The 15,293-nt window shown below is 49.9% G+C and overlaps 1 protein-coding gene across 1 annotated transcript in view; it reads right to left on the minus strand.

Moving 5' to 3' along the window:
• Positions 1 to 3,053: 3,053 nt before the first annotated feature.
• Positions 3,054 to 15,293, minus strand: part of LOC134037440 (voltage-dependent calcium channel subunit alpha-2/delta-1-like) — a 66,120-nt gene continuing 53,880 nt past the window's right edge. Inside the window, exons 25-38 of the mRNA XM_062482709.1 lie at positions 14,139 to 14,226; positions 13,740 to 13,802; positions 13,387 to 13,502; positions 13,232 to 13,303; positions 12,964 to 13,031; positions 12,842 to 12,880; positions 12,638 to 12,709; positions 10,488 to 10,640; positions 9,421 to 9,473; positions 8,927 to 8,982; positions 8,113 to 8,242; positions 6,076 to 6,188; positions 4,837 to 4,919; positions 3,054 to 3,210 (exon numbers count right to left, since the gene is read on the minus strand). Of these exons, the coding sequence (XP_062338693.1) occupies positions 3,088 to 3,210; positions 4,837 to 4,919; positions 6,076 to 6,188; positions 8,113 to 8,242; positions 8,927 to 8,982; positions 9,421 to 9,473; positions 10,488 to 10,640; positions 12,638 to 12,709; positions 12,842 to 12,880; positions 12,964 to 13,031; positions 13,232 to 13,303; positions 13,387 to 13,502; positions 13,740 to 13,802; positions 14,139 to 14,226 (1,229 nt within the window). The 3' untranslated portion in view covers positions 3,054 to 3,087. The remainder of the gene's footprint in view (positions 3,211 to 4,836; positions 4,920 to 6,075; positions 6,189 to 8,112; positions 8,243 to 8,926; positions 8,983 to 9,420; positions 9,474 to 10,487; positions 10,641 to 12,637; positions 12,710 to 12,841; positions 12,881 to 12,963; positions 13,032 to 13,231; positions 13,304 to 13,386; positions 13,503 to 13,739; positions 13,803 to 14,138; positions 14,227 to 15,293) is intronic.

Raw genomic sequence — 15,293 nt, forward strand, 5'->3', positions numbered from 1 at the left:
CTGGCAGTCATCCGTTTTAACAGCAATTCAACAAGGCATTACTGAAATAAGCGGTTACTGAATTATCAGGAACTGTGATCGTCGATTTTTCTCTGGATCACTTCCCTTCCTGCAGTAATACTCACAGATCAGAGTTACATGCCAAGCACAGAATGGACTGCAAAGGTCCATTTGTTACGCAGAACAATTTCTACTTTAGATGACGTTTCGTCATCTGAAACAACAAATAAATAATCAAAAACCACAGCATACCGTATCATCAGCTTACAATTATATTGTCTACCTCAACTTCTATCCGAAAACATAAAATAAATACAATTGATTTAGGCAGGAAACTGTTTAAAGATGATGGCTTGTTTGGCATGACGACAAGATTTTTTGATAAGTTCCTACAATGTTTTGATAAAGAACCACCATCTGATATTGATTTAGTAGACTCCACCGTGAGATCACAGGGAAAGGAGGCAGATTTGAAGAGCACAGATTTGGTCCTGTATGTTTTGAGGCACATTTCTGTCGTGTCTAAGTTTTTTCTAATATGTTTGGCAGTTCATGAGGAATGATTTAGGAAATCTTAACTGGTGACCATTGAAAATCCTATTTCACTGCACAGAAATATTGATAGGGATATAATGTTGATCTGGCAATATAATACCAAAACTAAAGGGATCACATTTTGACCAATGTGTGATATTTTCTCTAGTATATATTACAATTAAGTGAGTGTGTCTATACTGGCACACAACAAGGCACAACAAAAATAAACAGAATCTAAGTCTGAGTCCAAGAAATGAAATGCAGGTTTAGACATTGTGATCCTCCTTAATATCCGGACTGCATCTATTAACTGCATCTTATTAGGCGTCAACTGCTTCACAGTGCAATGAGTACAGTCAAGGAGATGTTGCCGTAGAAACTCAGGTTTAGAGGTATTTCTGATGGTGGGTGAACAAGTGGGAGTAGTATACCTTTAAATAGTTAAATCTCTTGTATTATTTTTCCAGTGATTTTATGATTTATTTGAAGATAGTGTATATATATATATATCAGACCTACGGTATATAAAGACCGACACAGTAGCAAGACACACTATATCAATATTCAGTTAAAGATTATTTCAGATAATCACAATAAATCCAACGTAACACAGTAGCATGCAGCTATTGTCTTCGTCCTTAAAAAAAAAAAAAATTCTTAATCAAAAAAAGAAAATATATAACTTAAGTAAAAATAAATTAGAAACACATCAAGCTTTCTTCAAGTCAGTAGCCACACAGCTAAATCAAATCGAAAGGTTCTCAGAATCCCCATGGCAACAGTTTTATCCAAAGATCCGATAGGCCTGACAGGCTGATCCTGATTGGTTGATGTGTGTTGTTGACAAATAGAGGACAAGTTGGAGACACCTGGGAGAGATCTGCCTTTGATGGATCCACGGTCAACCTTAAACAGTGAGGTTAATGGGTGACCACACACAGTATGGTCATTCTCTGGTAGGTCATGGGTTCGATTGTAACCACACTGTCACAAGCACCCCATACTTTACAAGATGACAACTTTGTAAAAGTGTTGCATATTGTTGGACCTTAGGAGAGAGAGATTTAACACAGAGATGTGCTGGGAAATGCTACTCTTAACACAGAACGGTTTAACAGCGTAATGCCTTTGCAATCCCCCCCCAAAAATGCAACAATAATTCAATGAATAGGTCAAGAGAGACTGACATTACAATGTCCCTTATTGAAACATCAGACAAAGAAAAATACTGACTAACCAGCCACAGCAAAACGCGCCAAAATAAATAGCAAACTTTTCATACGTCGGCAGCACTGTTTCAGAAAGTGCTGAATAAAAGTGACAGAATTCTAGTTTGGAAGGGCAAACAATTAATCTCAAACACAAAATCTTCCCCCTCCCCCCTCCCAAAGACAGTCCTCCCACTTCCTCCTGGCACTATAAGACAGTCCTCCCACTTCCTCCTGGCACTATAAGACAGTCCTCCCACTTCCTCCTGGCACTATAAGGCTCCAAACCCGTGTCCCGCAAGCCAACCACGGTCAAAGGTTGAAGGGCACCACTCAATAATCACCTTTACCCAGTTTGAAATGTTCCTAATTTCAAATGGCCGGGCTGGGGATTCTGGGAGGGGGTTGTGGGGTGTGAGAAGAGTGGGGGGGTGAGAGGGGGGGGGGGTCAGGGGCGTTGAGTTCTCCTCTCAAACCGTTTCCTCAGAGCTTCTGCCTCCCTTCCGTCAGGCTCCGGGTGAAATGGGATGGAAATCCCTGAAAAGAATGAAACCATGGAAACGGGATGGTCGAGGTGCGTGTCGTGTGTCCGTCGCTGGTCTGAGCTTGGCGTTCCTGGAGGGAGCAGAGGTGGCGTTTCATGCTGGTTGGCGAGGACAGGGAGGAGGAGGAGGAGGAGGAGAGGAAGAGGAGAGGGGGAGGAAGAGGAGAGGGGGAGGAGAGGAAGAGGAGAGGGGGAGGAAGAGGAGAGGGGGAGGAGAGGAAGAGGAGAGGGGGAGGAAGAGGAGAGGGGGAGGAGAGGAAGAGGAGAGGGGGAGGAAGAGGAGAGGGGGAGGAGAGGAAGAGGAGAGGGGGAGGAAGAGGAGAGGGGGAGGAGAGGAAGAGGAGAGGGGGAGGAAGAGGAGAGGGGGAGGAGGAGGAGGAGAGGGGGAGGAGAGGAAGAGGAGAGGGGGAGGAAGAGGAGAGGGGGAGGAGGAGGAGGAGGAGAGGGGGAGGAGAGGAAGAGGAGAGGGGGAGGAAGAGGAGAGGGGGAGGAGGAGGAGGAGGAGAGGGGGAGGAGAGGAAGAGGAGAGGGGGAGGAGAGGAAGAGGAGAGGGGGAGGAGAGGAAGAGGAGAGGGGGAGGAAGAGGAGAGGGGGAGGAGGAGGAGGAGGAGAGGGGGAGGAGAGGAAGAGGAGAGGGGGAGGAAGAGGAGAGGGGGAGGAGAGGAAGAGGAGAGGGGGAGGAAGAGGAGAGGGGGAGGAGGAGGAGGAGAGGGGGAGGAGAGGAAGAGGAGAGGGGGAGGAAGAGGAGAGGGGGAGGAGGAGGAGGAGGAAGAGGAGAGGGGCTAGACGGTTCAAAGGTCACGAGGAGACGGCGTGGTGATCAGAGCCAATCAGAAGCCGGTACAAGGCCAGCTGGAACGCCACCAGTAACAAGAGTGGCGGCCTCAGGCTGGAGGCACCGCCGCAGTCAAAGTCATCCTCCTGTTACCATGACCACCGGGGGAGCGGGAAATGGAGAAGGAGGAAGACTGATCAGTCACAGATGATCACTAGAGGGCCGAACCCTTCCTGACTCTGAGTCAGACACTGTACAGACGCTTAGTGCTGATAAGTTAATGACTAGTAGTAAACTGTCGATAAAAATAATAATATATTGAGACGTTTCATGGATAGTCCCTGTTTACAAAGACGTTATGTTTACAAAAATACATTCAGAATAAATTGAAGTTAAATGAAATATGTGAACTGGTATTTGGATTGTTTTCAGCTAACGAGAAGGCAGAGGGTTGCGTTAGCTAGCAGTTATATTAGTAAGCAGATGTCAGTAGAGACAAACACACATAGATCAAGGTAGAAGACAGAGAGATGGAGGAGAGGTAGAGGAGTTGTGACAGAGAGAAGGGAGGAGAGTTTGAGAGAGATGTCAGGAGGTAGGAAGGAGAGTGCAGGCAAAGAAACAAAGAATAAAGAAACAAAGAATAAAATTAAAATAAAGAAAAAACAAAAAAGATCACTGTATATGAACCAAAAAAAAGTGTGAGAGAGGGAGAGAATAAAAGTACAGGGTTGGAGAGACAGAGAAAGAGAGAGGGAATGGAAGGGAGTACGGGAGAGGAAGGGAGGGAATGGGACAGGGAAAGAGAATGAGAGAGAGAGAGAGAGAGAGAGAGAGAGAGAGAGAGAGAGAGAGAGAGAGAGAGAGAGAGAGAGAGAGAGAGAATGATGGGACTGACCCGAGACAGCACATGAACAGTGGCAGCAGTAACATGAGCAGAGAGGAGCCCAATGAAGAGCCTGCGCTCCTCCGACACATCGACTCATCCTAACCATCAACAGCCAATCAAAGAGCAGGAAAGGAAACAGAAAGAGAAAGTCATGCAGCTAACATGTCACAGTCAGCAGTTAAATGTGCAGAGCCAGACAGGAGAGAAAACAGATTTAGTGAGATAGAGACAGAAGCACCCACATAACAGGAGTGTGTGTGCATGTTTTGTCTGTGTGTATGTATGTTTGTGTGAGCGAGAAATTGAGATTAAGCATCATTAAAGGAATAGTACAGTTTTACAGAAACTAAAAGTTCTGCGACTGGAACGAAGGGTCAGTCTTGAAACAAACTGCATTCAGGCACGGATTTCCTACACAAGGTTTTTGATGGTTTATCCAATGTTTGTTGACTTTACGATAGCACATGGAATTGAAAGTTTGTTTTTATGTGGGAAATCTCGGTGCAGACGATATTTTCACTACAGAGTATAGGAGAGGCAGCCATTAGCAGTTACGCACAGAAAGACAAGCACATGCGAAATAAATTAGTGTGTTTTACACAATTCAGTGGCTTAGTGAGGAGTGCCTGGGAGTTGGGAGTCAGGTGGCTGAGCGGTGAGGGAATCGGGCTAGTAATCTAAAGGTTGCCAGTTCGATTCCCGGCCGTGCCAAATGACGTTGTGTCCTTGGGCAAGGCACTTCACCCTACTTGCCTTGGGGGAATGTCCCTGTACTTACTGTAAGTCGCTCTGGATAAGAGCGTCTGCTAAATGACTAAATGTAAATGTTGCATTACAGCCATTAATAAAACACAGAGCCCAATCACTGACGACGGTCACTTACATTTGTGTTGTTTTCAAAACAATCATTGGGACCTTTCCTGTAGCGTGGATTCTTGGCCAGTTTACAGGGGTCAGGACCCTTAGCTACGATCATCCATTCAGGAAACACAAACTGGTTCTGCTTGGGAGACAAACTCCTAGACCGTAAGAGAACTAAATATAACTGACCCAACGAAATGCCTCTAATGAGCTTCATATCATAGTTATAAATATAAACGTTTGCATGGTTTCGTCACCACCGGGCATAGGCAGAAACTGAACAGAGTTACGGTAAGATATTAAAAGATGTTACATCTGCAGCCTTCCTGATTGTCCACCCTCACAGAGGTCAGACAGGGTCACTGAACCTAAACTACCGTGCTAAACCTAACCCAAGTCTGGCCATGTTTGATTAGAGGTCAGCTGTAGCGTCTGCATCTAGTAGTTGATCTAGCGCCGTTGCCACGCAAAACGTCTGCGGAAATGGCGGACAAACCGCGTCATTACGGAGAGTAAACAAGTTTACGTCGAATCAACGATCTTGAGAGACTGAAGGAGCAAAAAACAAGTGGACTGGGGGACGAATACATCTCCCCTTCCAAAATAACCAAGTTATATCACCAACAAACCAAAAACACGCACTCCACTCACCAAATGGGAACTGACTGTCAAAATGACCTTGAAGGAAACATCGCTTCTTCTTGCCCAGCAGACTCCCGTTCGGTCACGATTTCGAATCAATGCGCTTGTCCATTAGCTAACTGATAATTGGCCCCAGACTTGTAAGGGAGTGCGATGATGGGTTTTGTTGTCACCTGTTTCAGAGCAAATTCAGTTTGTCACCATCTACCTCCCAGAGGCTTCGCCTGGATCCCACACAGCCCTGCTTCTGGTGGGGAGCACGGACGATGAGGACGAGGAGGATAGAAGGAGGGGGGCAGGAGGATGAGGATGTGGAGGGGGGAAGGAGGATGAGGATGTGTCGGGGGGAAGGAGGATGAGGATGTGGAGGGGGGAAGGAGGATGAGGATGTGGAGGGGGGAAGGAGGATGAGGATGTGGAGGGGGGCAGGAGGATGAGGATGTGGAGGGGGGAAGGAGGATGAGGATGTAGAGGAGGGAAGGAGGATGAGGATGTGGAGGGGGGAAGGAGGATGAGGATGTAGAGGAGGGAAGGAGGATGAGGATGTGGAGGGGGGAAGGAGGATGAGGATGTGGAGGGGGGAAGGAGGATGAGGAAGGAGGGCTTGTTGGAAGGATACACGGCTGCTCGGCCTGGATCAGGGGTTTGGGGTCGCAGGACGTGCAGGTGTGTCTGGCGTCCGACACGATGAACACCAGGTTGGTCTTCCACAGCTTCTCTGCGTGATAGATCCTGAGGAGACAGAGAGGGGATGAGAGCTACATCCTGAGGAGACAGAGAGGGGATGAGAGCTACATCCTGAGGAGACAGAGAGGGGATGAGAGCTACATCCTGAGGAGACAGAGAGGGGATGAGAGCTACATCCTGAGGAGACAGAGAGGGGATGAGAGCTACATCCTGAGGAGACAGAGAGGGGATGAGAGCTACATCCTGAGGAGACAGAGAGGGGATGAGAGCTACATCCTGAGGAGACAGAGGGGATGAGAGCTACATCCTGAGGAGACACAGAGGGGATGAGAGCTACATCCTGAGGAGACAGAGAGGGGATGAGAGCTACATCCTGAGGAGACAGAGGGGATGAGAGCTACATCCTGAGGTGACAGAGAGGGAATGAGAGCTACATCCTGAGGAGACAGAGGGGATGAGAGCTACATCCTGAGGAGACAGAGAGGGGATGAGAGCTACATCCTGAGGAGACAGAGAGGGGATGAGAGCTACATCCTGAGGAGACACAGAGGGGATGAGAGCTACATCCTGAGGAGACACAGAGGGGATGAGAGCTACATCCTGAGGAGACAGAGAGGGGATGAGAGCTACATCCTGAGGAGACAGAGGGGATGAGAGCTACATCCTGAGGAGACACAGAGGGGATGAGAGCTACATCCTGAGGAGACAGAGAGGGGATGAGAGCTACATCCTGAGGAGACACAGAGGGGATGAGAGCTACATCCTGAGGAGACAGAGGGGATGAGAGCTACATCCTGAGGAGACACAGAGGGGATGAGAGCTACATCCTGAGGAGACAGAGAGGGGATGAAAGCTACATCCTGAGGAGACACAGAGGGGATGAGAGCTACATCCTGAGGAGACAGAGGGGATGAGAGCTACATCCTGAGGAGACACAGAGGGGATGAGAGCTACATCCTGAGGAGACAGAGGGGATGAGAGCTACATCCTGAGGAGACACAGAGGGGATGAGAGCTACATCCTGAGGAGACAGAGAGGGGATGAGAGCTACATCCTGAGGAGACAGAGAGGGGATGAGAGCTACATCCTGAGGAGACAGAGGGGATGAGAGCTACATCCTGAGGAGACAGAGAGGGGATGAGAGCTACATCCTGAGGAAACACGGAGGGGATGAGAGACACACAGGGTTCTGCACAGGGTTCATAAAGACGGACACTGTTCTTTTTTTTACGGCACTCATTAAAGGCCAGCGTGCGCGGGGCTAATGCACAGGAACACCGTGGCAGGCACTCCATTAGCCTGCACGAGGGGGCCTTAAAACAGGCACTCCATTAGCCTGCACGAGGGGGCCTTAAAACAGCAAACAGGCGGGCCCGTCCGGACGGTGGTCTCGCTAGCCGCTCCACCTCACCTTCAAGGCACGCAGGGTTTAATAGCCACCCTCAGGGGGCTTGACTGCAGGGCCGAGCTGATGGCACCAGCAGATCTGATCTAGGACCTGCTCGACCCACACAGGGCCCTGCTGACCCCCCCTTCACAGGGCTCCTCGGCTGGGCCGGCCAGTGTCTGGGGGGAGGCGGGAGAGCGAGTGTCCAGACGTTGATCTGACGGGCAGGGAGGGAAGATGCGCGGGGGAGGGGGACAGCTTTCTGAAAGGGGACGCGTCCGGGAGGCTGCCTAGTGTGTTTGAAACCCCAGTCAGGGCTGTGTGTATCCTCAGGGGGAATCCCTGAAGGCCGAGAGTGAGACTGGGGGTTTTGTGTTCAGTGGGGCGTGGCCTGTGTTCAGTGGGGCGTGGCCTGTGTTCAGTGGGGCGTGGCCTGTGTTCAGTGGGGCGTGGCATGGAGGTGCCCATGACATCCCAAGGGATTATGAGTATTAGGTCTTAACAGACCGTATTACGGTAGAGTAGCGTCGTTATGGTGGTGTGTGTGTGTGGTTGTGTGTGTGAGGTGTGAGTGAGTCCCACCTGGAACAGTTGTCGCAGTCCAGGGCTCCTTTGAAGGACCTCTCGTCTCTGTTGTCGAAGAAGAACTGAGTCTGCATGGTGATGCAGCTCTGCTTCATCAGGATGTCCGACAGGTCCTCTTCAGCATCAGCTGTGGAGAGAACACACACACACACGCACGCACACACACGCACGCACACACACGCCAAGACTGTCAAAGATCCAGCAAGGTAAAGTACTCTCTGCTATATGTCTGTTCACACACACTCTCACACACACACACACACACACACACACACACACACACACACACACACACACACACACACACACACTCACTCACACAACAGACTCTACAACACACAGACAAAAAGGTTTTCCTTTGGTGAAACAGGAAGTTCCTGATTAATTCCTAACCATGTACACATGAAGAACATCATTTCTTGAGAAACCACATATTCAATACCTTGTAAGATCTAATCATGTTTCCAAAGAAAGTCCACAATGTTTTTATAACGACTTATAGGAAAAACTGTCACATTGTGTTTTATTAAAAGTAAAGGAACTCATTGCGTCATGGATACTAACAGTTAAGAAGTAAATACATACAGTATAAATGTACATGCTGTCAAGTTGTCTTATTTTGAAGTCATGCTTTACTGATGAGTACAGTTTCCCCACTTGACAAAGATTGATGCTTCTACACAAAGGTTTAAGGGACTGGATTCCACTTGACCAAACAGATTGTTCTCAACACAGACTTTCTTAACACGGGACCAAACTAACTGGGTGCCATGAAGGACAGGAGAGGCCAGCGAGGAGTTTCTAAACATACCTGCTTCTAGGAACCTGGGGAAGGTGATGCTCAGCAACATCTGCTGCAGGATCGACCTGGAAACCAGACAAGCCAGCTGAAGATGACAAGAACCCTCGTCTGACACGACACCCAACAAATCACGCCTCGCTATGAAAACTGACAACACAATCAAAAGAAAATCTGTCTTTGCAGATTTCATATGGTAAGGTTATTGTGCTTCAAAATGGACCGCAAAACTTCATAATTAAAAAGCATGGCTTGAAGAAGTATTACGTTAACCCTTACAGTCGACATATCAAAAGACCCGGGTGTCCATTTATTGGACGCAACGTCGCTGTAAATTAAAGCTGAAGAAAAGCAGGACATGGGAGAGATGTCGTAAACAGGGATAAATCGTAAGGGTTGTGAGTTTACAGATGCCCTGGGAGCAGTTTGAGGGATGTGCAGATGGCCTCAACCTGCCTCTCCGTGTGGTTAGAGCTGGGCTGAGATCAGTTTCAGGGAGTACTCACCAGGCAGCCGCGGAAGCCCACCAGCCAACGTTCAAAATGTCCACTATGGTGGGCTGAGAGGGACAAAAACAGATCATTAAACACTTGAAAGTACCCCGAACGTAGACCAAGACAGAAACCTAAACCCCCCATGACTGCTGTTTCAGAACAGTACGATCCAGAAACAAGGCCTAAATGGGGTCTCAGGTAATCCCCATCAAGTATAAGGTCTCAGGTAATCCCCATCATGTATAAGGTCTCAGGTAATCCCCATCATGTATAAAGTCTCAGGTAATCGCCATCATGTATAAAGTCTCAGGTAATCCCCATCATGTATAAGGCTGAGTGGATGAACCCTTCTCTCTCTAACTGCCACTGAAACCTCATGAGAAGGCACCGGAGCGGTCTAGAAATAACGTCCACTGAAGCCAAACAGGAAGCTTGTGTGTTTGGGGCAACATGCTCCATGACTCCCTCCCTCTGGAAATAACGTCCACTGAAGCCAAACAGGAAGCTTGTGTGTTTGGGGCAACATGCTCCATGACTCCCTCCCTCTGGAAATAACGTCCACTGAAGCCAAACAGGAAGCTTGTGTGTTTGGGGCAACATGCTCCATGACTCCCTCCCTCCAGCACCCCATCATCTATCATTAGAGGTGTTGTTCATTGGCTGGTCTGGCTAATCCAATTCAGTGACTTGATCTCCCATCTACCTCCTTCCCCATAGCCCCGTGGCCCCCTGTCGGAAAATCTGTATTTATGGCTCTCTGGAGAGTGTGTGTGTGCGTGTGATCTCTGGCTAGTGTGTGTGTGCGTGTGATCTCTGGCTAGTGTGTGTGTGCGTGTGATCTCTGGCTAGTGTGTGTGTGTGTGATCTCTGGCTAGTGTGTGTGTGTGTGATCTCTGGCTTGTGTGTATGTGCGTGTGATCTCTGGCTAGTGTGTGTGTGCGTGTGATCTCTGGCTAGTGTGTGTGTGTGTGTGTGATCTCTGGCTAGTGTGTGTGTGTGTGAACTCTGGCTTGTGTGTATGTGCGTGTGATCTCTGGCTAGTGTGTGTGTGTGTGTGATCTCTGGCTAGTGTAACTCACCACATAGACGGAGCGCAGGCCTGCGTCTGCCTTGCTCTCCCTCTCAGGGTCACACACTGACTGGTAGTCGTACGTCTTGTTGAGGGTGAACAGAGACATGTTGACCAGGTCGGTCATCAGGATGGGGTCGATCACCCCGAAAAACTGACCGATCTGGAGGACACACACACACACCTGTAAGTTCCCATACAACCACTACAGAATAACACATTACTGAAGGTCTTAGCACAGGTGATTTGGAAGATAAAGGCCCATTCAGAAAAATGTCATTACTATGAACTACGACCTCTTAAAAACACGTTTCTTTAATACCCTGAGGATTTCCTTTTTATTGAGGAGATATAAATCAAACTCTTTAATCTTTGTGAAATATCCCGCACACATATGCACACACAGTAAATCAGACAAGTTGATAGGCCAGCAATGGAATCCAGTTTAATCTGGTTAAGACGTCACAAAAGTTAGCCGTAAATTAACAATGAAGAAAGCGTCTAGACTAAACATATCTGAGATGAGACAGAAGTGCATGTTTGTTTATGTGTGTGTGTGTTTGTCTAAGAAACTCTAATATCTTTCCCTTTGTCACGGTCACAGCCAATAATCCCAAATCTCTCCCCTCCCCCTCTCAATCGAAGTCCATCTACCTCCTTTTTAGCAGTCCAAAAGGAAGTATAAATCTCCACGACTATAAAGATTATCCCCTCTCTCCCCTCCCTCTGCACTAACACAAATAATGAATTAACAGTCACAGCCCTACTGGCCGTCATAAAGCCCCCAGGAGCAGAGGGAACTCCTTCCCTCCAGTAGGAAATATGATTTAGGGCAGAGCGGCCTTCTCCAAACAAAGACCACGGTCCCTCGCTTTTAGTGTTCCTGCCAAACTTCAGAGGGGGACTGATTTATCCGGCACACACCCCGGCCTGATTAGAGACCCGCGCCGGGCCAGCATGGAAAACCTTTACCCCGGGGTAAAGAGGGGGGAGGAGGAGGGGAGGTAGAAGAGGTGGAAAGGAGAGGTAGACTGGGGGGAGGAAAGGTGGAGGAGGGGAGGTGGAGAGGGGAGGTGGAGAGGGGAGGTGGAGAGGGGAGGTGGAGAGGGGAGGTGGAGAGGGGAGGTGGAGGAGGGGAGGTGGAGAGGGGAGGTGGAGAGGGGAGGTGGAGAGGGGAGGTGGAGAGGGGAGGTGGAGGAGGGGAGGTGGAGAGGGGAGGTGGAGAGGGAGGTGGAGAGGGGAGGTGGAGGAGGGGAGGTGGAGAGGGGAGGTGGAGGAGGGGAGGTGGAGAGGGGAGGTGGAGAGGGGAGGTGGAGAGGGGAGGTGGAGGAGGGGAGGTGGAGAGGGGAGGTGGAGGAGGGGAGGTGGAGAGGGGAGGTGGAGAGGGGAGGTGGAGAGGGGAGGTGGAGGAGGGGAGGTGGAGGAGGGGAGGTGGAGAGGGGAGGTGGAGAGGGGAGGTGGAGAGGGGAGGTGGAGAGGGGAGGTGGAGGAGGGGAGGTGGAGGAGGGGAGGTGGAGAGGGGAGGTGGAGAGGGGAGGTAGACTGAGGGAGGAGGTGAAAAAGGACTAGGGTCAACTAGGGTTTGAGAGGGGTCTGAATGAGGTAGGGAAGGGGAAGGTGGAACGAGGTTGCAGATGGCTGAGGTGAGCTGAGGATGTACCACATACTACAAAAAGTGGAGGCGGAGGTGGGGGAGGGAAAGTGGGGAGGTGGAGGGGAGGGAGGTGAGGTGGGGGAGGGGAGAAGGGGGGGGGGTGGAGGTTGGGGAGGAGGGGAGGTGGGGGAGGGGAGGGGGGAGGTGGAGGGGATGGAGGGGAGGTGGGGGAGGGGGGAGGTGGAGGGGATGGAGGGGAGGTGGGGGAGGGGGGAGGTGGAGGGGATGGAGGGGAGGTGGGGGAGGGGGGAGGTGGAGGGGATGGAGGGGAGGTGGGGGAGGGGGGAGGTGGAGGGGATGGAGGGGAGGTGGGGGAGGGGGGAGGTGGAGGGGATGGAGGGGAGGTGGGGGAGGGGGGAGGTGGAGGGGATGGAGGGGAGGTGGGGGAGGGGGGAGGTGGAGGGGATGGAGGGGAGGTGGGGGAGGGGGGGAGGTGGAGGGGATGGAGGGGAGGTGGGGGAGGGGAGGGGGGGAGTTGTGACAGAGTTGTCGGTCCGCTCGCCCACCTGTTCAATGTACTCGTCTCTGTTGGCCATGACCAGGAAGCCCCCGTCATCCAGGATGACACAGTCCAAATGCTGCAGAGAAACACACACAATACATCACCATGAAGGACGCTCGACCTGACAGCATATTCCCAGCCCACTATGGTACTAAATAAAACCCAACATTCATAGTGTATCTGTAATGTTGTTCCCTGACTCACTCACCGCATCATTTCTGAGACAGCCGCAGTACTCGTCTCTGCACTGCAGGACACAGAAAAGAGATTTACACAGAGACCCAGAGGAGAACAACATCCACACATCCTGGTCCTTGTCCATGTACTCACATTCATGCTCAAAGTTGCGTTGATGAAGTTGGCCATCCAAGCGTTGATATCTAACTTCACACCAATGACTACAAACATGGAGGACAAGGTCAGCGCCTACTGTTAGAGTTTGTTTGGAGATATGCAGGTGTAAGCTTCCATATCTTAAAACAATAGTAATATCGAGATCTGGAGATTTACTCATCTTGATATAGCTTATGTGTGCGCGTGTGAGGGTGTGTGTGCGCGTGTGTGTGTGTGAGGGTGTCGAGTGTGTGTGTGCTGTTACCTGCTGGTTTGAGAGTTGTTCCATCAATGTGCAGGTCCACAGCTTTGCTTACTAACACAGAGTCTTCACTCACTGAAGAGGTGGAGACACAGAGACAGAGTTATGACATGCACACACACGCACAGCACAAGACACGCCTCCTTCCAATAACTTACTGTTGTCATTACTGGGGTAGGGCGTTGGTGTGAATATGTAGACATTGTTGTCTAGACTCCTCTTGTAGAAGCTTGATTCATAGGTCTCTGCGTCCTCGCTCCAGTACTGACCGGCACTGTAACACACACACCCATATTCAGCTGCATGGTCGCTCACATGGACAAAAGGAGACATAACCCAGCAAGCTGTGTTCAAAGAAAAGGGTGTAATTGTGTTGTAGAAGCAGAGGATGTCTACTAGGTGTAAGGTTTTGGACTTTGTGTTTTCATTCCTGGCATGATGTGGGAAAGCTTTTTTAACCAAGACAAGAAAGATTCAGCCTTTTGAAGGCAGGAGGAAGGAGGAAGTAAACCTTTTAGGAAACACTCGTGTGATCCCTCCATCTGTGGCGACAAACCGCGCCAGGACACCGTGTCTGCAATGACAAAGACCCCTTACACATGTTATACACACCCGTATACAGAAACCTCCTTATAGCTACTCACTTTGATAGAGACTCAGTATAAGGTGTGTACGGTGGCCTTACATGCCTTGGAGACCACCTTATACAGACCACAGGAAGCAGAGAGACTACAAGAAGCAGAGACTACAGGAATCAGAGAGACTACAGGAAGCAGAGACTACAGGAAGCAGAGTGACTACAGGAAGCAGAGAGACTACAGGAAGCAGAGAGACTACAGGAAGCAGAGAGACTACAGGAAGCAGAGCGGCTCTCTGTGGAGGTAAAATGACGGCGGTGCTGTAGACTCACGGCAGCTCCTCCTCCTCTCTCCAGCGCTTAATGAGGTCGGAGGTGATCCCCGCGTCCAGCAGAAGCCTGTTCACCAGCTCTACGTTGCCTAGAAGAAGTAGAATCCATCATTTATAACGAACAGCAGGAAGAAGACATTAAAAAGTATTCAACCCCCCCCCCCCCCCCGTGCAGTTAATGTTTTTCCAGATGTTGTTCAGACCCCAGAACTGAGATTGTAATTGGGCCATGAGATGATATCTATCAAAGTGAGTCATCCTCATCCTCATCTCTTCATCACAGAATTGAGTAGTGTGTCTTTCAGACGCAGGGATGGTTGTAGCAGACTGCTAGATACAGCTGTGTGTGTGTGTGTGAGAGAGACTGGAAGAGAGAGAAGAGGATGGGTAGAGAAAGAGATAGAGAGGGAGGGAGAGAGAGGACGTTGGGGAGGCTAGTGAGAATAGAGACAAAACAGACATCTCCCAGCAGAGGAGGAGGAAGAGACAGTTTGAAACAGATTCCCTGATTCCAGGGAATGACTTCATTCATCCAAACAGCATTGCTCTAACTGTCAGGTCGACAGGGTCACGATTATCAGTCTAATCACAGTCCCTTCTCTCTGAATGGGCGAATCAGAGCAGCCACAATATGAGGGGAAAGTCGTTAAGTGGAACTAGTTAATAAAAGGATTGGAGGATGGAGGTGAGGAATGTTCAGAATAATGCTCTGAGACGCTCGACACGACTGCAGAACGCCACGCTGCCGATGTGTTTTCCACCGTCACTTCAAACCCCTTCATGTCCTGCTACAGTCCATTAATGTTGAAACTCAGCTAAGCCCCCCCCTCCTCTTTACGACACACCACACACACTTCAGAGAAAACAGCTGGTCTAACACTTTACCCCCCCACCCCCCTCTCCACCCCTCCCACACACACACACCCTCCCCCTCACACACACACACCCCTCCCGCTCCAGTGGTTTTCATTAGGGGACTCTTATTGAAGGCAGCCCAGGAATCTTTAATGTACTCCACCGCCACTGCAGTGGCTTAAACAAGTAAAGCATGTAACTAGCCTCGCTCGGGCAGTTTCCCATATGTGTTGTATACTGAGTCCTGCAGAGTAGACCTGCTAGCTAGGAGCGCTAATCCGGGGCACGGACACGATTCAGA

The sequence above is a fragment of the Osmerus eperlanus genome, chromosome 17 (genome assembly GCF_963692335.1).
Source record: "Osmerus eperlanus chromosome 17, fOsmEpe2.1, whole genome shotgun sequence".
NCBI classification, from domain to species: Eukaryota; Metazoa; Chordata; class Actinopteri; order Osmeriformes; family Osmeridae; genus Osmerus; species Osmerus eperlanus.